This window comes from Lissotriton helveticus, chromosome 8, assembly GCF_964261635.1.
Source record: "Lissotriton helveticus chromosome 8, aLisHel1.1, whole genome shotgun sequence".
In the NCBI taxonomy this organism is placed as follows: domain Eukaryota; kingdom Metazoa; phylum Chordata; class Amphibia; order Caudata; family Salamandridae; genus Lissotriton; species Lissotriton helveticus.
In genome coordinates, this window is record NC_136069.1 from 80,802,904 (window position 1) to 80,829,741 (window position 26,838).

General features: G+C 48.5%; 1 protein-coding gene across 1 annotated transcript in view; it reads left to right on the forward strand.

Annotated features, from left to right (window-relative positions):
- USF3 (upstream transcription factor family member 3) overlaps positions 1-26,838 on the forward strand; it is a 130,771-nt gene that overhangs the window by 78,054 nt on the left and 25,879 nt on the right. The window contains exon 4 of the mRNA XM_078656676.1: positions 4,389-4,420. Within this exon, the coding sequence (XP_078512802.1) occupies positions 4,389-4,420 (32 nt within the window). The remainder of the gene's footprint in view (positions 1-4,388; positions 4,421-26,838) is intronic.

The following is a 26,838-nucleotide window of genomic DNA, read 5'->3' on the forward strand; positions in this document are numbered from 1 at the left end:
CCGCTCCCTACCGCACCAATCTGCAAGCCACTAGTGTCTCCAGGCCCGGCGACAAGCCGTTCCCTCCAGCTCCTCCGTGGCCTCTGGACACTTCAGGTGCACCGCCTCCTAGGTCCGGCACATTAGATGGCTGCTCCAGGGCTGTGCTACCAGCAGCCGCGTGTCGCCCAGCGGCGGGGGGCATCCACCCTTGCCGCCCCGCGCCCCAAGGGTGATGTGCGCTAGTCACTAGGGTATACTGCAATCCTCCCAGGGGCCCAGACCTGTCCTCACCCGCCCGTACCTCACCTTAGAGGGGGGCCCGCATCACGCCCATGCCTTATTTCTCGCCTCTCTGCCAGCATGCACAGACTACTGAATCCCTGCAGCCATCAGCAGCTCACACAGTCACTGCGGGCCCGTACCTCTCACAGGGCCTGCACTGGGCCGGGACCCGGGCTCACTTCCCGCCTCTCCACTCCACCTCTCAGACGGCGGCGGCGGCCGCCGCTCGAGGCATGATGTGAGTTTTCCTTTTCCGAGCCGCGCTGGTCCACCAGGCCGTATCTTCTTTCCGCTACTCGGCAGCCAGCGGACCCCAAGGCGTGGCAAGCCCTCGGAGTGCCTCACTGCTTCTGTGGGGCCGCACCTCGCCCAGTCTCCTCTCCGCACTTCAGAGCCTAGCAACGGCGCCAGGCAGCCAGCGCCTCCGGTCGTGTCGGGCTTCGGCACCCAGGACGCCGCACACACAGGGCAGTGCAGGGCCGTACATGCAGCGCGCCTCCAGCTGCCTCACGGTGCCATCTCAGGTCTCAGCGGTGGCTGTTGCCGCTCGGGACACTTTGCGCGCCCTTTCCTCCCGGGCCGCGCTTCTCTCCCAGGCCTCAGTGCCCCGTCTACCCATCCATAGTCCGCAAACCGCCAGGCCGTGCAGGCTCCCCACGGCTTCCCCGCACCACGGCAGGATAAATCACAGGAGAAACCGGGGGTATCAGTCGGAGCTTCAGTGCCTCACGTCTACCATGTTGGTTGGCTGGCCACGCCCCGAGTTTTTAAAAGAAATTTGATTGGAATGGTATCCTAAAGAGAACCCAAAGCTAGTGACAGAAGCCTTCAGAGTAACTAGAGTAAAGGCTTGTCAATAGTTAGAGTAAAGACTTGTGAAGTTAGCCTCGGGGGCAGGCAAAGTGGGATGAGACATGAGAAGAGCTGTTGCTGTTTTAGGAAGAGCGCCTCTTAGGCTTTTCAACGCATACATGATCCCTCTAGCGAACTTTATCCGTGCACATTACTTCGACATCTTCTCCTATGTTCGTGACCTGTAACTCATACTCTTCCTCTCAGACAAGAACCCTACACCAGAAACAGGTTCACCTCCTGCATAACCGAAGCCTCTAACTGTATGAAAGCCAAATGTCTCAAGCTCAACGCCAGCAAGACGGAAATAGTCATCATGGGACTTGAACTGCTGGCTGGCCGAATTCAGACCCACACTCAGCACCTACGGCAGACACCTTAGAATAATCATCGTAAACTGTGCATGACCGTCACGAGTCAGTGGTGTCTCTGCATCCTACTTCAACACCTTGAAGATGCTGAGGAAGATCTTCAAATGGCTCCTATGAACAAATGTCATTCACACCCTAGTCACCAGCAAGTTGGTCTACGGGCACACCCCCTACCTTCAGAATCTGCAAGTAACACAGTAGAACCCTGAAAGACATTCAGAATTTAACAACCAGACTTATTCTCCACCTCAAACACAAAACTCACATCATACCACACCTCAGGGAACCCCAATGGTTCCAGATACACAAAAGTTCACGTTTCAAACGCACAGTTATTCAAGGCACCACACAACTTAGCCCCCACCTACCTGAACAGTCACATCTCCTTCCATTAACCACCCGGACACCTCTGCTCTGAAGGACTCCTACTCGTACACATCCCACGCACACACAGAACCAGATTGAAGGAGAAAGACCTAAAAATATGCGAGGGCTGCATGCAAATACCTTAGCGAGTCATGGAGTTTAAGAAGTGTGCCAGCCATGAAAGTCGCAGAGCTGGGCACCTTTTCTTGGCCAAAGTTGTTTCCTAACTGTGCAGGTCTGGGGGAATGGAGTGACTGGTTAGGGTTTCAGGTGGTTCTGCTGCTCTGCCATTTTAGGTAAAAGGTTTGGCTGTCCACATGGAACAGTTGTACACTCAAAGAGTGAGCTAAATCGATCTTTGCTTGGAATTTATTGGTTGATCACGGGTCTTTCACCTTTTCTGTACTTCACGGATTTCTAATGGATGAAAATTTTACATAGGTGTGCTGACAGATCTCAGCAGTTATGATACGGAGTACACCAGGCAAGATTTCCATGAACCATTGCAGATTTACTAGTGATGACCACCAAAGCGAAAGACTTATCTGGCCTCACTGGAGTGCGAACCTCCATCCCACGAAGTGCTCTCTGTCATTAAGGAAACCTCATCAGCAATAAATCAGCTTTAATTTGGTAAATGTTTTGTCCCCAAGCATCAACTTATCAGTTTCGGAACATGCTCACATTTTTAGAGAAATAAAAGCTTTTCACTAACTTTCTGGGGAAAAAAAACTTTTTTTTCTTACATGTAAATAGGTATTTTAAAAATGTTTTTTAATAGGTACATGTTTGAGCCCCAAAGAGCAGCTTGTCATTGTCTTCAAATGTAACTATCACTTATGAACAGATTCTGCCTCAAATGCCCATGTATTACCATCACAAGTCATGAATGGTCTCCATAATGGCAATGCTGACCACATTATGCCAATGATAGCCACTTTTAAGCTTAGAGTGGACACCACAGTGCCAAGAATGGCTCCCATTTAGCCATCTCATTGCTGAGGCCCAACAACGTGTAAATTGACTTGGGTTTGCTTGTGTGTTTCTATCAGAGAAATTACCTTCTGTGGTACAGGTTGGACTTCTTATTGGAGCAGGACCTCGTCTGATTCGCACTACCTCTAGGCAAGGCGGGTCATCATTATTCCAGGGATGGCCACCTTTGTGTTTCTCTATGTCATGAACTCCCATACTCCGACTCCATTTTGAGAAAGTTAAGTTGGCCAGTCTGCTTTTGGTCCACACTCTGAAGGTCATTACCTTAGGCAGACCTTGTGAAAGTGTTATTTAATCTAAACACTCTCCCAGTTGAACTCTGATAACCACAGCTTATCCACTGTGAACAGGTATGGAGTGCACTGGGCCCCAGGAAACACTAGGCGCAAGCTAGCTATTCCATACTCTCAAAGCATAGCGCATAGAAGTAGCTTTAGGGTGCTAGTTTGCTAGAAATATTTTAAATATGTTTGAATTGTTCATTTTATTTTTACTGCTAGCAACATGCATCAGTGTTGTTTTAATTATTGTCCGTGTGGTTATTACTTATTCTAAACAGGATGAAACTGTTGAAATCAAACACTTTTAAATATAGTGTCTTTTCTTAGTGCAGTGCTTGAGGGATTATTCCAAGAATGAAATTGGGTTTATATTACCAGTGCGGTCCTGAACCCTTTAACCTCTTCGACGCTGATGACCGCTCGCGGCCGGCATGAGTCACGGTGGGCGTGTGCTGATGACGGCTGGGAGCCGTCATGACCACGCCCGCGATTAGAATCTTCAGCACTGCGGCGGAATTCGCGCAGCAGTGATGAGGCTAAGGGACTACTATTAACCCTGAAAGCAGGGACACCACTCATGCAGGTATGCTTAGTGGGTAGTGTGGGGCTACTGTAACCCGGACTTCCCCGCTCAACGATGGTGCACTGAACTAAGTCCTTGTACCTGTGGGTTGGGAATCCAAACCTTGGAAGAACTGGGCACTAGAACCCAGGTTACGCAACACCCATATATGAAGGAATATTCTGGGTGCCTGGGAGTGCCTTCTAGGGGGCCACCAGTCACTCGTACACAATAATCACACATCCACACTAATCGCACATACACACTTATCACACATATACACTAAAAACACACAAACACTATTTTTTCAGCGATTTTTCTTTTCTTATTTTTTCTTTCTATTCTCTTCTTTTTCCAATGGAAAAATGAATTGTGTGGAAAATATAGTTAACGATCATTTTCAGTGAAAATAATTTAGCTGAGTTAATATCAATGAGCTGATTATGCAGTGAAAGACATGAGGGAGTCGTGATGAAGGCCTCTGCCTATTCTCGCATGATCTTTGCTTTACTTTTAGTTTTAAATATTGCTGGTCTTAACATGTTGTACTGACTGACTGCGTGGAGTTTCCTTTTCTAATGTATTTCTGTGCTCTGCACCCTTATGGTCCAATATTTTGCTTGCTAAACATCCTGTCTTCTGTGCCACTATTCTATACCACGCACAGTCCTTACTCGCTCTCCTTTTTTGTTTCAGAAAAAAGAAGAATCGGGAGAGTCATAATGCGGGTAGGAACTGGATTACTTCTATTTGTTTTCAGTCTCAAACCTTCCTGAGATTACATCATATTGACTACATGTACTGGCCTGTAGTGATTTAGGGGCCGATTGCGATGCCATAGGAAACTGCTCCGACCCTTGGTCACAGCCGTTCCTACAGCATCGTAATCTCCTGTTAGGATTAATTTCCGACTGACCCATTTTGATGGAGTTGGTCGGATATGTATCCAAACAGGATTTCTGAATGGCTTCCGACGGGCTCAAAGAGCCAGTATGCCATCCGGAAAGGGGCCTGTAATCCCAAGGGTGTTCTTTCCGCTGAGGGATTACGATAGCAGATTCCTACAGCCTTTCTGTGCCGGCCTTTCCGACACAGAAAGACAGTGGTAATCCGACTTTGGGGGCCCCCAGCAGGGCCCCCATGGGTGCAAGGCTTCCGAATGGCGGCCTAGGGGGCACATATGGTGCCTCCCTGTTGACCCCTGCACCTGGTGGCATGCCCCTCCGTGTGCATGCCACAGGATGCAGGAATGAACTGCACCTCAGCTCGTTACAATGAGAGCATGTATTCCGGTCGGAATGCATGCTCCTATTGAAAAGAATAGAAAACCTGCATTGCTGTGCTCCTCCTTGAGGTGCTTAATCTGTTTTCTAGTGGGCGGTCATGTATGGGGTACATGTTCATCAGAACATCGATGATGAACTACCTTCTCTTTGGGCAAGCAGATGAAAGATACTCCGAAATTTCGGTAACCTGCTTTAATTATTCCTTTCTCTTCTCCTGCTTCCCAGCCAGCCACTTCCCATAAAGAGCAGGACCTTAGATATAGTTCCAAGCACTGTTAAGTGCTCTGATACTTAATCTAGACTCATTCCTCCTTTATTTCTTAGAGAAGCATGCACATTACAGAGGAGCCCAGTGGCCAGGAAGTGCCCAGAGGACAGGTGTGGTGTCTTGTCTCTGGCCGTGCATAATAAAGACTCCCTAGGGCAAGTAAATGGTTTGCCTCTGTCTGAAAACCTTCACAGAGAAGTCTCTTGCAAAGAAGAAATAGAAGAAAAACTTATTCTTTCAGATGGGAGCAGGCATTCAAAGGAGAGAAAGAACTACCCTTTTGCTCTTCTCATCTTACATGGCATATAAATAAAAATCGGAATCAGCTGATTTGCAAACTGCCCCCTCCAACCCCCCACAAACCTTTGTATATGCAAAGTCATTTAAGATTTGCACACTGATGCCAGCAATGTCGGTTACCTCATGATGACGGAATAACTGTCCTATATTTTTTGTATTCTGCTAGTTTTGATTCTTCCATAAGACATGCATCACTGAAAATATCAAAATGCAGACCTAAATCAAACCGCGTGAGCTGCTTACACCTAAAACAAATGCCTGACTCAAGATTGGGTCTTACTGTTTCTAGAATCCGCGTGTACATATATGTGAAGAGATTCAAAGCTGTTGTTCGTTCGCTCTATCTGAGTGGCCCTTCTGGCATTTCTGTTCAGTTTCAAGTCTATCAGGTTTTTGACTCCATTCAGGAATGTTGTTGGAGAAGGTTAGGCAGACTGTGGTGTCCAGCTATCTATAAACATGATTGAATATGTCCTCATGTTGAATGTTGGTTAGCGTGTTCTTTAATCTAATGTTTCTCTCCTAGAGTAAGGCTAGACTAGTGTTAGAGAGAAGCCCTTTCTTTTACGTTGCTCTCTTACATATATGCTATGCGGGCAATAGCTTAAGTTCTGTACATTAGTTTTATTATTTATTTTATTTTGAAAGTTTTATATAGCGCGAACAAGATCTTTGCAGATATCAGAGCGCTTTACAGACGAAAGGAACAGCGTGTGAGTAAATAACAATAGGGGTGGGGAAGGTACATGTAGTCAGCCAGATACATCAATAATGAAACAAGTATAAATAATTGATAGCGTAAACACTCAGGCAGGTCAATAACACGAGTCATACAAAAATGCAGAAAAGATCAGTAGAACTGAATGGTACAGCGTCTGTAAAATCATCCCCAGTAATAATTCAAGTGTATTTAGCCATGAGGATAGCTTTTACTTCTTTCTTAAAAAGTATGGTAGAGGAGATGAGCCTGATTTCAGGGGGGAGTGAGTTCCAGATCCTGGGTGCCATTCCTGAGAAGGAGCGTTTATACGTTTTTTCCTTGCGGAATCTTTGGGGCTTTAGCAGGAGATTGTTTGTGCCTCTAGTGTTTCTAGAGCCTCCGGAAATCGTCAGCTTCTGGGCGAGATATCCGGGTGAGCTCAGGTGGACAGCCTTGTGCGTGATGCAGGCGATTTTCAGATGTATTCTGGCTTCAAAAGGCAGCCAGTTCAGGGCTCTCAGGTCAGGAGAAATGTGTGAGTGTTTTTTTGATCCGGTGATGAGTCTCGCTGCGGCGTTTAGAGAAGCTGTTATGGGTGCCGTGGTAGTTAGGGAGGGACCGCAAAGGGCGATGCTGCCGTAATCTATTCGAGGGATGACTAGAGCTTGTACCGCAGTTTGGAAATCTTTGGCTGGAAGGAAGGGTTTGAGTTTCCTTAAGGTATTAATCTGGTAGTTCGCCCCCTTAGTTGCTTTGTTGATGTGTTCCTGCATGTTGAGGTTGGTGTCAAGTGTTATGCCTAGAGATTTTGCTGAGTCCACGATGGTGGGATGAACATTGAGTGCGGTTAGGTGTTTAAGCCAGATTTGAGTGGTAGTGATCTTCGCAGGAGGTGAGATCAAGAGGAACTCTGTTTTAAGAGCATTGAGTTTGAGATGATTAGCGGCCAGCCATGATTGGGTGCTTCTGATCGTTGAATTCAAGAGCATAATGTCTTTGGGTGATTGTAATTTGAGATAAAGTTGGGTGTCATCGGCATACATGTGGAATTGAACATTGGATGCTTGTAGCAAGGTGATGAGAGGTTCCATCACTAGGTTAAACAAAGTTGGGGATAGGGAGGATCCTTGTGGGACGCCTAGCGATACCGGTATTGGAGAAGACATCAAGTTGTTACTCTTGAATTTCTGCGTTCTGTTGTGTAGAAAGGACGTGAACCACTTGAGCACAGTTCCAGATATACCCATTCTTGTGTTTAAGAGCTCGAGTAAGTTCTCATGTTTGACGGTGTCAAATGCAGAAGAGAGATCAAGAAGGATAAGGAGGCAGGTATCGTTTTGATCCAGGATTTGGAGGGCGTCGTCAATTATGTGAGTCATAGCAGTTATGTACTGTGGTCCGCTCTGAAGCCTGATTGATGAGGGTTGAGTAGATCAAACTGATTAATGTGTCTAGTCAATTGAGTTTGTGCGCATTTTTCCAGCAATTTGGCAAGAGTCGGAATATTGGTAATGGGACGGTAATTATTTAGATCAGAGGGGTCGGCTGTAGGTTTCTTTAGTAGAGGTGTGACTTGTCCAACTTTGAGGGAGTCGGGCATGGTCCCTTGTTGAAGTGAGCTGTTGATAATTTTAGTCCAGTGGGAGGAGCGACGGGGTAAGGTCTTTGACAGCGTTGGCAGGAAGGGGGTCCGTGAGGTGGTTGGCTGGTTTCACAGTGCTGAGCAGTCTACCAATTTCTTCTTCCGAGTAGGTGGCAAAGGATGACCATGTAGCATTGTTTTTTGGTTCAGTGGGTGCTGTGCAGAGGGGTTTGGGGTAGAGGCTTACGTCAATGAGGAGATCGTTCTTTATGTTGTCTGTTTTTTGGATAAAGAAAGAAGTGTAGTCTTCGCAGGAGGGTGCTTCGCCCAGAGTGCTGAGTGGTTGGGGTTGTTCCTTGGATTGTGTTCTGATTAGCTCAAACAGCTTTCTCGGACGATTTTTGGCTTAGTCGAGCTGACGGCTGAAGAAATCTGATTTTGAGCGTTTTATTTTCCTGAAGTAGGCATTTCTCTTTTTCTTCAGCGTTTTTAAGTGCAGTGCGGAGGGAGCTGATCTCCAAGTGCGCTCTGCCATTCGCATGGCCCGTCTATCGTCATTGAGACTCCCGTCGTACCAAGGATTGGACATTTTTGTGGATGCTCTTTTTAGCTGCATAGGTGCAGCTTCGTTAACTATGGAGGTCATAGCGTTGAGATAGTGATCCGTCAAGGATTGGACATCCGTAACGCCAGTGGGAGGAAGTCATATATTGCAGCTGTTGGGGGGTAGAGAGTTTGGGTTGAGTTTTTTCAGGTCTCTTTTCCAGACTTTGGGGTTGAAGGATTGAACCGGGTTAAATTTGACTTTTTCGTTGATGAAGAACGTGACAATGTGATGATCTGACCAGTCACAGGGTTGGATAGATTCGAGTTGGATAGAGTCCTCTTTTGAGATAAGGTCGATGATAGAGCCTTTCTCGTGGGTCGGGCTGTTGCATATTTGGGTGAGGTCAAGGGCGTCGAGGAAGTTTTTAAGACTATTTACCACCGCGTCATTATGATCGTTCCAGTGAAGGTTGAAGTCACCAAGGTATATTTGTGTGAGTTGTCGCCCTGAATTGGTTGTGATCAAATCCATGATTTGTTGCGAGAAGGTAAAGTTGTCCCCTGGTGGGTGGTAAATGCCGTGAAGAGAGCATATCGGTTTGCCCTCACTGATAATATCGAGGCAAATGTATTCACAGGAGGTTGGGGAGGGTAGGGAGGGAGAGGTTACTTTCAAGACAGAGAGGTTACTCCTGTGTATACATGCGATTCCCCCACCTTTTTGACCAACCCTGTCTAGTCTGGTGATGTGGTAGTTGGGGGGAACCAGTATGTCCAATATGGGTGTAGAAGATTCAGTTAGCCAGGTTTCAGTCATGATGATTAGGTCAAGGTCCTAAGATGAGATCAGCGATTGCAGAGGAGTGCCTAGAGGCCGATCTGCAGTTGAGGAGGGTGCATTTGAGACTGGGTGTGTCGAGGGTGGAAGGGGGTTCTAGAGAGAGGGGAGAGAGGGGGACTTTTCTCAGGTTACTAAGGATAGAAATTCTGTTGTTTTGCGTGGGGGGTCTAAGGGGATTTGGATGAATCGTTGGAATGGCGCGGAGTGTGGAGGGTATGTTGTTAAGGGGAGCTGGGTCGTAGGAGCGGAGGAGGGTAACTGTGTCGAGGTCCGATAGTGTGTTGCAGGAGCGATGGGGACGGTTTTCCCGATTGCGAACAGGGATTGAGGTCCAGTGCGGGGGGCGTTGAGTGCGCGAGTCAGCTGACCAAGTGGAGGTCCTGTTAGGAAGGGTGGTACTGGTGAAGGCGGGTGCGGGGTGTCTGGGATGTGTGCAGAGTAATTGTTTGATGATGTGAATGTCTTGTTTGAGCTTGAGGAGGGTGGTGGGTGAGGAGTGACTGGAATGCGTGCAGAGTAGTTGTTTGATGATGTGAATGTCTTCTTTGAGCTGGAGGAGGGAGGCCATAACGTAGTCTAGTGTGGGATTTGTGTTGGTGGTGGGTATTGAAAGGTTGTGGGAGGATGACATAGTATGGAGGAGGGTATTGGTGGTAGGTGGAAAGTGCATGGTGGAGGATGGGCGTGTGTTAGTGGTGATGGGGGCGCGTGTAGGGTAATCGGGGGTGAGGATGGGAGGGGAAGTGTGATTGTATGTGGTTCTTTTTTGTGGAGTCGGAGTTGAATTGATAGAGGCGTGCTCAGTGTGGTTGGAGGGGGTGGGGTTTGTCTGTGTGCGTGTCGGTCTGGTGCTGAACTCGGTTGGGCGGATTGTGGGTGGGAGCTGTGGTGTCATGGGTGAAAAGAATGGGAATGTGGGCTGGTGAAAGGGGGGAGGGGGTACGGTTGGTGTATGTGGGTGACATAACCGTGTCTGTGATTGAGGGGTGTGAGGTATCAGCCGTAGGTGGGTGTATGACTAAGGTGCCGGTGGTAGAGGAGAGGTGCGTGTTCATTTGAGGCTGAGGTAGGTTAGAGGCGTTGTGGTTGGGGGCTGTGTTGTCAGGGGAGAGAGGAATGGGAGTGGTATGAATGGAGGTCAGGGTGTTGGTGGGACGGGAGGGGGTGCGGCTGGTGTATGTCGGGGAGAGATCTAAGTCTGTGATGGAGGAGTGTGAAGTGGTTGCAGTAGGTGGGTGGATGACGACGGTGCCGGTGGTGGAGGAGAGGTGCGTGTCGTTTAGGGACTGAGTTGGGTTAGCATCGTTATGGTTGGGGGCTGTGAGGTCAAGGGTGATCGGACTGAGTGGGGTCCGCGGATTGGAGAGGTGCTGTACGAAAGTGGGGAACACGTTGTCTAGTAGTTCCAGGTTCCTTTCTGTGTATTGGATTAGGACAATCTCGTTGTTCTAGATAGTGATGGAGGTTCTGCCTGGGAAGAGTTGGGATGGTGTGATGGAGAGTGTTTGGCCATGAGCGGATTTCCTGGAATTGGATATGGTGAGTAAAGAGAGGAACGTTTTTCTCCATTGAGCTCTGCGTGCGGTGTGGAAGATGATATCAGTGTTTCCGGCACCATTGACCGGTGAGTAGTAGGTGTCTGCAGAGGGTATTTCAGGGTGGGACCTCAGTAAGTTGTGTTTAAAGCGTTTAGCTGCTTTTTTGGTGAGTGCGGGTGGGTAGTTGATTCTGTATGTGTGCTTGCCGATGAGCACCATGTTGGGGTGATGGAGTCGGTAGGTGTGGGAGGGTGCCCAGTAATCGCCGGTTGCATGGAATGAAAGTGACACTAGTGGTCAGCCAAAGTGTATGCTGTATAAGTCAATGCAAACAGGGATAAGATCTGTAGTGGGTGCGGGTTGCATAGATGTAGGGTGCACAATAATGATATACGGGAGCAGAATACAAACACTAATACCCAATTGCATATAACAACAGTGACATTAATGAGCAGCCAGAGTATATGAGGTAGTAATTGGTGCATAAAGGAATGAAACTTGAAATGGGAGCAGGTTACATAAGTATAGCAGGTCAATATGAGCAATTATTCGGTGCATTACAGTGAAGTCGTAGTGGGTTACAAACATGTACAGCATAAAATATAGGTATAATACTGATGATATGCTGGACTGAAATACCGATGCAGATAGTAAAATGCCTGAATCCAAAGGGACAATAGTGAAAAGTCAAAAATGGGTGTTTCAAAATATATGAGGTACATGAATCAGTAGCAAGATAGAGTTGCAACAAAAGTTATACGCTATATAACAATAGTGAGTAATCAAGAATAAATGAGGTATATGAATCAGTAGCAAAATACACTTGCAACCAAAAATTATATGAGACCTAAAGTGACACTAGTGAGCAACCAAAATATATGAGGTAGCAATTATAGAGGTGAAGAAAAAGTGGGATGTGCAGTATACCATTAGGAATATAGACATATAATACCACCGTAAAAGGCAGACACCCTATCATAATAATCGTGCGTGTAAACATATGATGCAAACATATGAGGCACTGCTTCACTAGTGATCCCTGCTCAACCAGCTCAACAGCCCACGTCTCCGCCGCGGAGGTATGGGCAGTTGCCCTACAAAAGAAGAAATACTTCGCTAGATCTACTTATGCTCGCAAAAAGGCAAAAATTGCGAGATCTCAGTTTTTTAATAGTAGACGACCCTTGGGCACATTTGGGGCAGGGGAAGAAATAGCCAAAACCAAAATTGTTTTACCGGGTAATGATACCGCCTTTGATTTAAACTGTGTTGTGCTTGATCCCCGGTGGTAACTCTCCCAGAAAGGAGCAAGGAAGGGTCAATAGAGGGTGGGTTGAGTGCGGTGGAGGGGGACAGGAGGGGGGATGAGGAATTCCTTAAAACTGTCTGGGACACACTAAAACAGTTACTTACCCCCCTGGAACTTAGGCTTTCCCGAATGGAAAACCACCTGTTAGAAATGGATAGGACTATAGTTACATTGGCTAGCTTTAGTCTTAAACAAATGGAAGCTAGGCTTTCTCAGGGTGAGGGTCTTACCCCTCAGGTACAGGAGTCAGAATCCCCAGCCCCTACACCCCAAGACTTAAACCTATACCAAAACCCCGTACCAAAGTCGGTGTTACCGCTGCTACCACTTCAAAACCTATTATCCCCAGCGCTTGTCCCCCCCAGAATATAGTACCATCTAAACCTAGGCCACAAGCTGTCGTACACCAGTCTAATCAATTGGCAAATAAAAAATTATCAGCTAATGAATCTAGCCGTTTAAACTTTCGTGGTGGGTATATTGACCTACCACCCGAGGCTAGTTCTTATGTCATAGTACTAGCTGGTGTACCTACTCTCGACCCTCAAATTAAAGAGAATCATTGGTCGTTAAAAAATAAGGTCATACATTGGCTTAACACAAATAGACAGCTCCCCAATCACCAAAGAAGTCGGGTATTAATGGCGCGCAGAGTACCATGGGTTGGGCCTACGCGCAAATCCATCGATGGTGACTGTATAGTGGTGTCATTTGCCGACCCCCATACAGCGCAGCATCTTTGTTCATGGGCCCCTTGTGAAGAAGACCCCTCTGTTGTTGTTGTTAGACCGCTCACCTTTTTCTATCCTCCTCGACAACAGTTTGACATAGAGGGGCCTTGGTCAACAGTCCGAAAATTTAGACAGAGGGGGCGTAGGAATGATTGGCAAAACCAAAACAACTGGTGGCAAGGGGTCCCTACTACTAATATGTTTGGTTGTCTGGATGAGGTTGACTGACTAGGGGGAATTGATGCCTCGATACAGTCAGTGGTATCAATTTCGACTGTAACGAACAACCAACCAGTATCCTGTGTAGATTGTTCTATACCACAAGTAGGTCCAAAAATAACACTGGACCATGTTTATACTCCCACTTTGAGTGAGACAGGGGTTCAGGGACTACTAGAGCCTATTCTCATCAGTAGCCCGGTTAATGAAATCAAGGTGGCTGAGACAGGGGTTCAGAGACAACTAGAGCCTATTATCATCAGTAGCCTGGTTAATGAAATCAAGGTGGCTGAGACAGGGGTTCAGGGACCACTAGAGCCTATTATCATCAGTAGCCCGGTTAATGAAATCAAGGTGGCCTCATGGAATATAGCAGGATTGAGGGGTCGCCTGGATAACGACGATTGGGTACATTTCATTACTACACATGACATCATCGTCTTCCAGGAAACCTGGTCAATCGATCCCCTATTTAGGGTAGGCTTCCTAAACTATTATAAACCAGCCATACAGGGCCCCAGGGGTAGGGCCTCGGGAGGTCTTACTATATGGATTAGAAACTCCCTGGGCTTTAGCGTTAAGGAAATCCTGGTGGATAATGCAGACCTCCTTTGTATTTCCCTGAGCAAGGACAATTGTAAGGATATTGTTCTAATTAACATCTATGCCCGAGGGAGTCAGGGTGGGAGGAAGCAACCCATTCTTAATGACCTGGAACATTTCCTGAATGAGTATATAACTGATCATCTTGTCTTAGTAGCTGGTGATCTGAACTGCTCATTCGAACCCATCCTGAGTTTGGCTGAGGATGTGGGGATTGATGAAGACACCGCTGGAATATCCCCCCGTTAGCTATAACTAAGGGTGTTAGGGGAACGGAGGCTGCCCTCCACTGGCTGGGGCTCTGTTTGGAATGGGGGCTACGGGCAGTGAATGGCCGTTGTCGGTCTGACAAGGTAGGGAAACCAACCTTCGATAATGGAATTAGTACAAGTCGCATTGACTATATATTGGTCAATATAGAATCCTGGTCACACGTAATTGATATGCTAATAGAGACCAGGCCAGAGAGTGATCATAATCCTCTCTCCCTAGGGCTCAGGGCTCCTGGATTAGGTGTCCCCCACGCAGAAACAGCTTGTATAACATCAGACCTAGTCCTGTGTGACAACAGAAGACGGGTCAAATGGTCAAGGGTCATAGCTGACTCAGAGCTTATTGGTCAAATAGAGAAGTTGGTCCTAGATACAAGAAATAGGATGACTGCATCTTCTCCTAATGGCGGGGTAGAGTCCATTACTGTTGACCTCCATGAGAAATGTTTTGCGGCTCTTAAAAAACTTCTCACTAGGCCATCTAAAAATCAGAAAATTAACCCACACAAAAGATGGTATAATAAAAACTGTAGAGAAGCCCACAGCGAATTAATAGCAGCTGTTAAAACCAGAATAACCGCTGACATTAGGAAAGCTAGACAGTCTTACAAACAGACCCTTTGGGAAGCTAAGAGGGACTGGGACGATTCGTACTGGCTAGATCTTCTTAAAGCCTGTGAGTCGTCTAACCAAGTAAAATTCTGGGAGATAGTTAGATGGGGCAGGGATTCGGATTCCCAAACCCCTGTAAATCATGTTTCAGCTACGGATTGGGTGGAATTTTTTTCCACCCAGTTTGAAGATACAAATATTGAACAGGAGCTGGCAACTGAGCCCATAGTGGGGATAATACCAATATCGTCTGGGGATAGGCTTATTTTCAGCACCTCAGACACTGTACATGCCATTGGTTCTATTCAGTCTGGTAAAGCCCCAGTTTAGATGCCATACCAGCGGACCTTTTTAAATTGAACCTTGATCTGTGGGTTCCATATATCACAACTCTAGCAAATTCTATTGCAGCAGGCGCAAGGGTACCGCAGTCCTGGAAAGGTGCAGAGATACTTCCAGTTTATAAGAAAGGGGATCGGTCTTCACCGAAAAACTATCGCCCCATTAGCCTGATCGACACTATTCAAAAAGTTGTATCAAGAATGACCCTGGTAAGAATACAGGGGTGGATTGAGCAGAACAACATACTCTCCCCCATGCAGGCAGGGTTTAGATCAGGCACCAGCACCCTAGATCAGGTGTTCCGACTCACCATGCTGTACTGGAAGGTGGTTTTCCTGGGCGGTGGGGTCATCTATGCCGCCTTTGTTGATCTTAGGTCGGCATTCGACTTGGTCCCTAGGGCAAAACTATGGGAAGCTCTCAGACTCATGGGTCTCCCACCTGAACTTTTAGAGCTAGTCAGGCGTTTACATGAGGATAATTTTGGCCAGGTAAGATGGGGGAAACGGGGCCAGGTGACCAACAGCTTCCCAGTTCAACGAGGGGTGCGGCAGGGTTGCGTGTTGGCCCCTACCCTGTTTCTCCTGTTCATAAACCAGGTGGTTGCATTCTTTAATGACATGCAAACAGACGCACCTATACTGGGGGGTTCGAAATATCCCATGTTAATATTCGCCTACGATACCCTGCTCCTTTCTAAAACCCGGAGCGGGCTACAGGCAGCCCTGAATAAATTTGCTGAGTTTTGTACTAATAATGACCTAGAGATCAATGTTGACAAAACCAAATTCATGGTTTTTAATAAAAACAAACCAATTAAAAGTTCGGTTACATTAAATGGTGCCCCAATTGAACAGGTCAAGGTCATGACCTATTTGGGCGTGACTCTTGACCATCAATTTACTTGGAGCCCCCAGTTGGAGGTTTTAAAATTAAAATTTGTTCGCCTTACAGGATGTTTATTGCAGGAACAAAAAAAAACCTTGACCAAACGCATTATACCAGCGGTTAAAATTTATGAGGCCAAGGCTAATGCAGCAACCCTGTATGGAGCGGACATATGGGGTTACAAAGATTTGTCAGCACTAACCACAGCACAGAATAGGTTTTTGCGGAATTTGGTGGGGCTTCCGCGATCATCACCAATAAAACCATTGCTTTTAGATCTAGGCTGTAGACCTCAGAATGAGATGGCGCAGTATCGTCTCGCAGCATTCTGGCGCCGCCTTTGGACGACCCCAGAGCTTAGTCTTTTCGCTCATGAATTGGGCGAGGTCATATTGTTGTGGGGTGCTCATAAAATTCCATGGCTCCGGGAAGTAAAACAAGTTTTGTATTCAATGGGCCTCCCCGAGTTATGGTTACATCCTGAATGCTCTAGGTTCCCATCCAAACAAGAATTCAAAGATCATTTTTGGGCTGCAAAGAAATTTACTCTGGTCTCTCTTTCGTCAGAGAATAGCTTAACGGGACTCTTTTTAAGACATAAGGTAACACCGTCCCTTGAGTCCTATTGGGACTTGATCTGCAAAACCCTAGACCGTAAGCTGTATCATCAGTTTCGGGTGAGGACTTTGCCGATCAACTCCTTTACTGCAAAGTGGGCGAAGAAAGCAAGTAATAAATGTTTTTTTTGCCCTGACCAGGTGGAGAGTATTGGTCATCTGTTTTTTGCATGCCCAGCATATCGATCGCCTCGACTGAAATGGTTGAAACCTATTTGCAAAACTTTGAATTGTGGGGGGAATCGGGAAGCCCTGTTGAAATTACGTGATATACGTATTGAAATATCTGTGATCTGTGTAGCCAAATTTTTGGGGTGGGCATGGCTGATTCGTGCAAAGAAATTGAAAACCCTTTTGAATTAATTATTATGAAATGACTGTATGTCGATTGAGACACATTCTTTTTATATATTGGGGGCTTATTTTAAGATGTTTTTAATGTGATATTATGTATGTTGTCTTTTATGAATTTTATTCGAAATAAAGACATAATGAATTCTGAATTCTGAGGATGACTAGTCTAAGATGGCCACCAAAGTTGAGGACTAGTCTAAGATGGCCGCCAAAATGGAATATAGGGAGACAAGAGTAGTAGTCCTTTGTCTGTTGTTATTGTTGGGATTTATACGGTTAAGTTTCCCTTTCTACTCTGGGGCAGTCGAGTTGGTCCAGCTTCTATGTTGCTAGATGGGGAGGAGAAGACCAACTTCTATGTTGCTCGGTCGGGAGGAGAGAGCCTTATCTCCGTTTTGATGACCCCTGACCGCGTTGGTATGCTGCCTCATGGTCATCTGTGGGCAGTGGCGGCGATTTATTGCAGCATTTAATGGCCCCCGCCATTTTAGACAATGGGGAGTGGAGAGAGAAAAGACCGTTATGCCCGTGAAGAAAGTTTGAAAGTTTCTGCAGTTTTTTTTTATTTTTTATTTTTTTTAAAAGTTCCGAGCAGAGAATGAAAAGCCTGCATGGGTGATAGAATAGTAATTTGCATGCCAGTACCTTAAAAACTTCAGGTTCCCAGGATAATGTTACACACAGTGAGCCCCAGAGAAAAAAAAAAAAAAAAAGCTCCCCGAGGCGAGCCACTGCACAGACAGGTCCGGCGATCCCCAGGGTCCTGGTCCCCAGTGCAATCGATCTCCCAGTCACACACAGTGAGCCCCAGAGAAAAAAGCTCCCCGAGGCGAGCCACTGCACAGGCAGGTCCGGCGATCCCCAGGGTCCTGGTCCCCAGTGCTAGCGATCTCCCAGTCAGGCGGAGTCAGGAGAGCTAAGGGGCCGGGCTCGCTGTGAGCCCCCGCGAGCTCCTCGAGGCGAGACTCTGCCAAGTCCGTCTGCTCCGGCGCCCCACCCCGGTCCGGACTCCCAGTGCAGGCGGGAAGCCAGACAGTAGACGGGAGAGCCAGGGGGCCGGGATAGCTGAGAGCCCCAGAAAGCTCCTCGAGGCGAGACCCTGCACTTCACTCACCGGTACTACCAGCCAGCTCCGTGCAGCGAGGCACTGCCAAGTCTGTCTCGTGGCTCCTAATCTGCTCCGTGCGGCGAGACACCGTCTGTCCCCGTGCTCCACCTCGGAATCTCGATCCCAGTGCCAGCAGTGACCTGCAGTAACCGGGCGAGGGGGTCCGTCCCTCACTAACCCGCAGCAGCCAGTCGAGGAGGGGGAGGGGGGGACTCCAGGCGATGCGCGACCCTCCCGGGCGTCTGTGCGACCCTCCGGCAGGCTCCGTCCATCCGTCTCGGTCACCGCCTGAGTCCAGAGCCAGCCCGGTGGAGGTGGGGGTGTTCACGGGACCCAGCACGCCCTGTATGTCCCGGTGCTCCAGCCGCTCCGCCCGAGCATCAACCGATGCAGATGGGGGTGTCAACAGTGTCCCGCAGCAGCCCGGTGGAGGTGGGGGGTGGACACCAGGCGAAGGCGTCCCAAACGTGTGCGCGATCCTCAGCAGTCTCCGGCGGGCTCCTACCAGCCGTCCCGGTCTCCACCAGCGTCCAGAAGCAACCCGGTGGAGGAGTGGGTGCTCACAGGACTCTGCGGGACCCCCGAAAATAGGTAAGTGCAGTCCAGTAATTAGATCCAGTTACTTGCAGAGGTTCTGTTCAGTTCTCACTGCAGTTCTCGTCTTCTGTCGATGCTCCGATGGCAGTCGCAGGGGTCCCTGCGTAAGTATTCCAGTTTTACCTTGGCAGAAACGTAGAAATGGACAAGGTCAGTGAGATGATGCAGAAACGTGTCTCAGCTCTGTGTCCCAGTATCCTGCATTGACTTTAGTGATGAGGTCTGTGGAAAACGTACCTACCCTCACCAGCGCAATCCTACAACTTAATGGGGAGAGGGGGGGGAAGGGGAAGGAGAAAGAGGAAGCAGTAGAGATACTTTTAGTTTCTAGTTTGAGGATTGATCATCCCTATTCTGAAGCTCATTGTTCTTTTCCTTCAGGTTATGAGTTACTCTGGAATAGGGTTTTACGCTGGCTTCCTGCTACTTCATGGTCTCATTTTGTCTTCAGTGTGCGACACAAGCCTCGGCGAACACCCTTACTCTAGAGCTCTTGCCCTTTTTAGGGCTGCGCTAGAGATGCGTTTTTTTTCAACGTTGTTTATCATAAAGCCATTGTACATTACCATCAGTGCAGTGCACTTCTGTAATGTTTGCATAAGTATTCCATATAACAATACAGATACAAAGCAAACCGACATAGTGCATCAATCTCATGAGTAGACACATATACACAGGGGTAGTGTCAATTGTGTATTTATAAAGCGCAAACTGTCACTCCGAAAGAAGCATCTTGGCGCTGAGTGGATGGAGGTCAGAGTGTGCAGGATGAGGTAGAGACCTACATGAGAGATCGACAGGGTTCATCTGGGGCTTGAAAGATCCACGTCTCCAGTGCCTTCCTGAACTGTGTGTTCGAGGTATATTAGCTGCAGATAGTACACTGTGCATTAGATCGCCACCTGGTGTTGGGCTCGGATGATTGCAGGTTGTTGTCTTCTTGGAAGAAGTCTTTGTTAGTCCCGTTAGGTGACTCCTCCCTTGGACAATACTGCGCATGGGCATCGGCTCCATCCTCAGATTGTTTTTTTCCGCCACTGGGTTCGGATGAAAGTTTCTCCGCTCCGGCCAGAAACTGTTTTTCTGCAACTTCGACGCGCAGAACTTCATAAAACATATACTACCTGCCTTCGACATCGACTGCGACACCTTTCGACGACGAAGTTTCCATTCCAGTCATCCAAGTGGGCCCCTGGGCCTATCGACGCCGTGCGGCCTGCCACATATGGAAAGAACTCCATTCCGAAAATGCCAAAATGTCAAGCAAAGTTCCCACATAGCGACCACAACGAGGTTTGTAACCTCTGCCTGTCGCCGGACCACACGAGTCGACCTGCACAGCCTGTGCTTCCTCCCGCTCGAAGAAAACCATCCGAGACCGGAGGGCCCGTCGACACGAGATGAGGCGAACAGCTCCTGCACCGGAAGACATCTTCGACGACGAGGTTCCCGAAGAAGACTCACCGGATCTCCTGATAGTCTCCGAGGCAGATGACTCCGACGACTCCATTCCATCGGGTCAGTGCGTGAGTACTACTGCCCCAGCCACACATACGCCCAAACAGAAGGCAAAGGTCAGCACTCCGCCCGCTGGGCCCAGTCGAGACCGATCATCTACTTCGAAAGTCCCGCCCTCAGGCTCGACTCCGAAGAAATCTTCCACGCCTTCCGATGCCCCCACACCGACCAAGAGTCTTCCATAGGCTCCGAAAAAATGTCCCCCGCCTTCCGGTGCCTGGTCACCGAGCAAGACTCCGTCGGCACCGAAGCCAAAACACCCTTCGGCTCCGACACCGAAAGAAGTGCCGATACCAAAACCTGTTTCGGTCCCGAACCTGAAACCAAAAGACGCACCTGCTCCGAAGCCATACATCGTGCCGAAAAACACACAGCCCGATTCTGAGGCCTTCAAGCCCTCGAACATGCCTGCTAAGCGAAAAACACCTAAGCCACAGGACGCTTTAATACCTTCCAAGGCTAAGGACACTAGACAACCTATGCCGGCACCGAAAAAATCGACGCCCAAGAAGGTTGTGCCTCAAGAGGACCTTTTTCAACCAGATCCTCAACAGAAAAAGATCTTCATCGACCCGAAAACCGGTCATGTTGGTGCCACACCACTCAAGAACTCAAGAAGAGACCTGCAGCTACACCACCTACACAAGTGGTTCCTGCCAAAAAGGACTGTGCAACCTCTCCTCTGCACTTTTCCTTTCCTGTCTCTCCTCCTTCTCCCGCTCCTCCCTATATTTCACCCCAGACCTCTCCTATACAGTCTCCATTGTCACCACATTCCCCACAGAATGATGAGGAATATGATTTGGGTGGAGGGGACGGGGAAGGAGACACTGCATACCCTGTAGGCGAGGGCACGTGGAATTTGCCATACACAAAACTTGCGTCTGGGTGGGGCTTTCCATACCCTGCAAATGACCCTGATGTCCCTGAGGCACCCTCATACCCATCTATACCTTCTCCTCCTGAGGATACTCTTGGGTTTGGCCAGCTAATAAACAGAGCTGCTTCATACCATGGTGTCCCCATGCATTCTGAGGCCATTGAGGAAGATTTTCTCGTAGATACTTTTGAGCAGTCTCAGAGATCCGCTCAAATTCTTCCCATGATCAAAGGAGTGATTAAGCATGCTACTGAGGTCTTTAAAGATCCTGTGCGGACCAGAATTTTAAACCCCAGGATTGAAAAGAAATATAGACCTGCACCCTCAGACCCAGTCTATATTAAAGGACACCTACCACTAGACTCCTTAGTGGTGTCCAACGCACGTAAAAGGGCCAAATCTCCAGACTTCTGGTGAAGCACCCCCGCCTGACAAAGAATCCAAAATTATTGATGCGTCAGGCAAGAGAATAGCGGCGCAAGCTTCCAATATATGGCGCATAGCTAATACACAAGCCCTCCTCTCTCGTTATGATTGGGCTCACTACGACCAATTGGAGAAATTGCTTGAGCACCTCCCAGATCAGTACAAAGATCAAGCTTCTGACCTTATACAGGAAGGCAAGTTAATATCCAACGCTTCCATCAAATGCGCACTAGATGCTGCAGACACCGCATCTAGGGCTATTAATACCAGTGTCGTTATTAGGAGACATGGTGGCTTCGCATCTCAGGGTTCAAACAAGAAGTACAAACCACCATTTTGAACCAGCCTTTTAATCAGAACCAATTATTCGGCCCAGAGGTAGACACTACCCTTGAAAAAATGAAAAAAGACACAGACACTGCCAAGTCTATGGGGGCCTTACAGTCTACCCCAGCTTGAGGTTCCTTTCGTCGCTCCTTTTACAGGGGCGACTCCAAACAAACTGGAACAGACACTAACACGTCTTTCAATACACAAACCTCCTCCAACAAAGGTTACTATAGAGGAGGATACAGAGGCAATAATACCAAGGGCAGAGGTAGAGGTAATAACAACACTCGAGCCTCTTCCGCCCCTAAGCAATGACTTCCCTACACCCCCCCCCCCCGCAGCATTCCACTCCTGTAGGGGGCAGACTAACACAGTTCCTGCCTGTCTGGAACTCCATTACAACAGACAAGTGGGTAAGACAGATTATCCAACATGGCTACTGCCTAGAACTTACAGCAACCCCTCCACACATACCTCCCAAACAGTGTCCAATGTCTACCGATCATCTAGCTCTGCTTCAGCAAGAGGTTCTGTCCCTTCTACAGAAGGGTGCGATTGTTAGAAAGGCGAACCCGGGGGAGGCAGAAGGTGTCTGACTGACCACCCCTAGGTCTACCCCTCCTTCAGAGAAGGGACCGAGCGATGTCGAGAGGCCTCCGACGGGAGGGCCCTCTCCTAGAATCGTACAGCAGAGTAACCACACCACTACAAATATACACCACACGTAGATAGAGTTTGCAATCTTTATCGGGCAATAAGTATCGTTTCAATATATACAGCAGATCCAGAGATCTGGAAAGTCTTGTGGCAAGGGGCAAGGTAGCGGCACAGTCTTATAGATGGTCGGTTGCAATTGGACCCTACGCACAGCTCTCAATCCTCGAGCTGGGGGGTTCCGGAAGGTTGGGCCGCGGCAGCGCCAGCAGGCTCCAAGATGGTTCAGCGAGCGTGGACCGCGGCAGCGCCAGCAGGTTCCAAGATGGTTCAGCGAGTGTGGACCGCGGCAGCGCCGGCAGGCTCCAAGATGGTTCAGCGAGTGTGGACCGTGGCAGCGCCAGCAGGCTCCAAGGTGGTTACAGCAAAGATGGACCGCGGCAGCGCCAGCAGGCTCCAAGGTGGTTACAGCAAAGATGGACCGCGGCAGCGCCAGCAGGCTCCAAGGTGGTTACAGCAAAGATGGACCGCGGCAGCGCCAGCAGGTTCCAGGTAGAACAGCAAAGATGGACCGCGGCAGCGCCAGCAGGTTCCAGGTAGAACAGCAAAGATGGACCGCGGCAGCGCCAGCAGGTTCCAGGTAGAACAGCAAGGGGAGTTCGTCTCAGGGTCAGCCGCGACAGCGTCAGCAGGGCTCCTCAACTCCGGGATACAACTCCCGTCCTACTCCGGGGCTGGCCCAGATATAGGTCTGGAGTCCTTTGATGTCCGGACCCTCTCGCCTGGGGGTCAGAGGGGCCGGGGTGATGGTGTCCAGACACCCAGCAGGGGGGTGGGGCCAGCGCTCAGGGAGGCCGGAGGCCGATCGAAACCAGGCATCCGGGGACGGTTGGAGAGCCATCGAAACTCCCCTCTCCTTGTCTCTGGTTGAGTGGCCACTCTACCACCCGGAGACTCTTGGTGCCTCGATGGCGGGCTCGCTGGGGCCGTGGCCGCGGCTGGGCCGGGACCACGTGTCTGTGACGTGATGGGCCCAAGATGGCGTCGGGCCTGGAATGAGGGTCCGGGGTGAGCACCGGGCCGATAATGCTGGGGCGGCCCGAGTGTGCCGTGTCAGTGGCTGTGGGCCGCCGGGTGGCGGATCTGGTGGTTTGGAGGGCGTGCAGAGGTGTGCCCGAGGCCGACCTGGGCTGGATGGAGGGCCGATGTCGTCCGGGCCCGCCATGCGGGAGGGGTAGGACCACGCCACGAGGCCGGGTCCAACAGCGATTCAGTTAGTTCCTTTACAGGAACAAGGAACAGGGATTTACTCGCTGTATTTTCTAATTCCCAAGAAAGAGGGACCCTCAGACCGATTCTAGACCTCAGGCCCCTCAACCATTACATACAATCAGATCATTTTCATATGATCACTCTGCAACAAGTGCTTCCACTGCTGCAACAGGGAGACTTCCTTGCTACACTAGATCTGAAAGACGCCTACTTTCACATCCCTATACATCCTGCTCACAGAAAATATCTAAGGTTTGTACTGGAAGGACAACACTATCAATTCACAGTCCTTCCATTTGGGGTGACGACGGCACCAAGAGTATTCACAAAGTGCCTAGCAGTAGTAGCAGCACATCTGCGAAGACAACAGATCCAAGTCTTCCCTTATCTAGATGATTGGCTCATAAAAGCCAAATCGGCCAGTCAGTGTGTTACACACACACACACATCAGACGATCCAAACCTTGCACAACTTAGGGTTTACAATAAACGACACCAAGTCGCACTTAGAGCCTTCGCACGTACATCAGTATCTAGGGGCTACAATAGACACGACTACAGCTCTAGCTTATCCCAGTCCAGCCAGGATACAGAGCATTCAAAACTTAGTCGCTGTGTTTCAACTCCAACAGTCTCTCCCAGCCAGAATGTTCATGAAACTCATAGGCATGATGGCATCTTGCATCTTCATAGTTCCACACGCAAGATTGCAAATGCGCCGTTACAAGAGTGTCTAGCACGACAGTGGAACCAAGCTCACGGTCAACTAACAGACCTGGTGTTGGTGGACAGCCGCACACATCGCTCTCTTACAGGATGGGGAGCCCATCTCCTACAACATACCACTCAGAGTCAATGGACCGCTCAACAACGGCTACTCCATATCAACCATCTCAAGCTGCTAGCAATATTCCTAGCACACAAGTCGTTCCAACTTCACATGCAAGGCAAGGCTGTCCTCATCCAGACGGACAATATGACAGCCATGTACTATATTCAAAAACAGGGGGGGACACACTCTCTGCAACTGTCCCAGCTTGCACAAGACATTTGGAGATGGGCCATTCCTCAAAAGATACATCTGCTAGCGGAACACCTTCCAGGAGTTCACAATCAGATAGCAGATCTGTTGAGTCGGCAGTCACAACAGATTCACGAATTGGAATTGCATCCACAAGTTCTTCAGCCATTCTTCCAACAGTGGGGTCATCCACACATAGACCTATTTGCCACCCACTAAAATGCAAAATGCCCAGCCTTCGCCGCCAGGTTTCCACACCCACTGTCTGAAGGCAATGCGATATGGATGAAATGGTCAGGCAGATTTGCGTACGCTTTTCCGCCTCTCCCACTAATTCCATTAGTGGTGCGCAAGCTCAGACAACAGTCTCTCAAACTAATCCTTGTAGCTCCCATGTGGGCACGCCAACCGTGGTTCATCACGTTGCTGGAACTCTCTCTAGTTCCACACCAAAAGTTGCGGCTCACTCCATCTCTGTTAACACAGAACCATGGCGAAATCAGGCACCCAGACCCGCACCAACTGAATCTAGCGATCTGGCTCCTGAAGTCTTAGAGTTTGGTTATTTAAACCTACCACCAGACTGTATGGACATTATTAAAGAAGCCAGAAAACCCACTACCAGAGCGTGTTACGCTGCTAAATGGAAAAGATTCATAATTTATTGCACAAATAATCAAATTGACCCCCTGGATGCTTCCATCCAGAATATCATTTGTTACCTTCTACATCTACAAAGGTCTAATTTTGCATATTCTTCCATACGCCTGCACCTTGCAGCAATTGCAGCTTATTTACAAAACAGACAACATCTGTCTCTCTTCAGAGTTCCCGCGATTAAAGCGTTCATGGAAGGCTTGAAAAGAATAATCCCACCCAGGTTGCCTCCTTCTCCTGTGTGGAACCTAAATGTAGTCCTTACCAGACTTATGGGACCCCCTTTCGAGCCCCTACATAGATGCGAGCTGCAATTCCTAACATGGAAAACTGCTTTCCTTGTTGCTATCACCTCTCTCAGAAGAGTAAGTGAAATTCAAGCTTTCACTATACAAGAACCATTTTTTCAAATACATCCTAACAAAGTGTTTCTTAGGTCTAATCCAAAATTTCTCCCAAAAGTTGTCACTCCTTTTCACCTCAATCAGTCTGTCGAGCTACCTGTGTGTTTCCAAAACCCAGACTCGGTAGCAGAAAGGGCTTTACACACCTTAGATGTGAAAAGAGCTCTACTCTACTATAGCGACAGGTCTAAATCATTTCGAAAAACTAAACAACTGTTTGTAGCTTTCTCTCCTCCGCACAAAGGCAACCCCATCTCTAAAGGCAGGATTGCACGGTGGATTGTAAAGTGTATACAAATATGCTATATAAAGGCTAAACGTACACTACCAGTTCCTCCTAGAGCGCACTCCACTCGCAAAATAGGAGCCTCTATGGCTTTCTTAGGAAATATACCACTAGAGGACATATGCAAAGCAGCAACATGGTCTACACCACACACCTTCACTAAACACTATTGTGTTGATGTGCAAGCCAAGCAGCAAGCTGCAGTAGGCCAAGCTGTCCTTTAAACTCTCTTTCAAACGACTGCAACGGATACAGGTGACCACCGCTAGAAGGGATACTGCTGCACAATCGATGCACAGTGTACTATCTGCAGCTCATATGCCTAGAACGGAAAATGCTACTTACCATTATGCATCTGTTCTTGGCATGTAGAGCTGCAGAGTAGTACACGCCCTCCCGCCTCCCCGGGACTTGTATCCGTTCCAGTTTTCATCTTACTTAGATGCATACGCATGGACATCCTGCTTTCTTTACTTCTACTGACTCCATCATTTCCCATCATGGCGAAAAACAATCTGAGGATGGAGCCGATGCCCATGCGCAGTATTGTCTAAGGGAGGAGTCACCTATCGGGACTAACAAAGACTTCTTCCAAGAAGACCACAACCTGCAATCATCCAAGCCCAACACCAGGTGGCGATCTAATGCAGGGTGTACTACTCTGCACCTCTACATGCCAAGAACAGATGCATACTGGTAAGTAGCATTTTCCTTCTGTTTTCAGGAGCCTCCGTTGAGCTGGAATGAGATTCCATGCTTTGGCTCCAAGAGGCTGCAGCTTTCCCTCCCTTGGTACAGTGCATGGAACTTGGGACCCAGTGTTTACTGTTATTGGTGGTACACGGACTATTGGCTTTTCTCGAAGTGACATATCATTCTCTCAGTCTGTCGTTTCATCGACCAGATATGCCCTTAAGGGCCCCCCAGATGTCTCTGGGTCGAGAAGTCCTGGGTAGTAGGTTGCTGTATAATTCCACATGCGTGC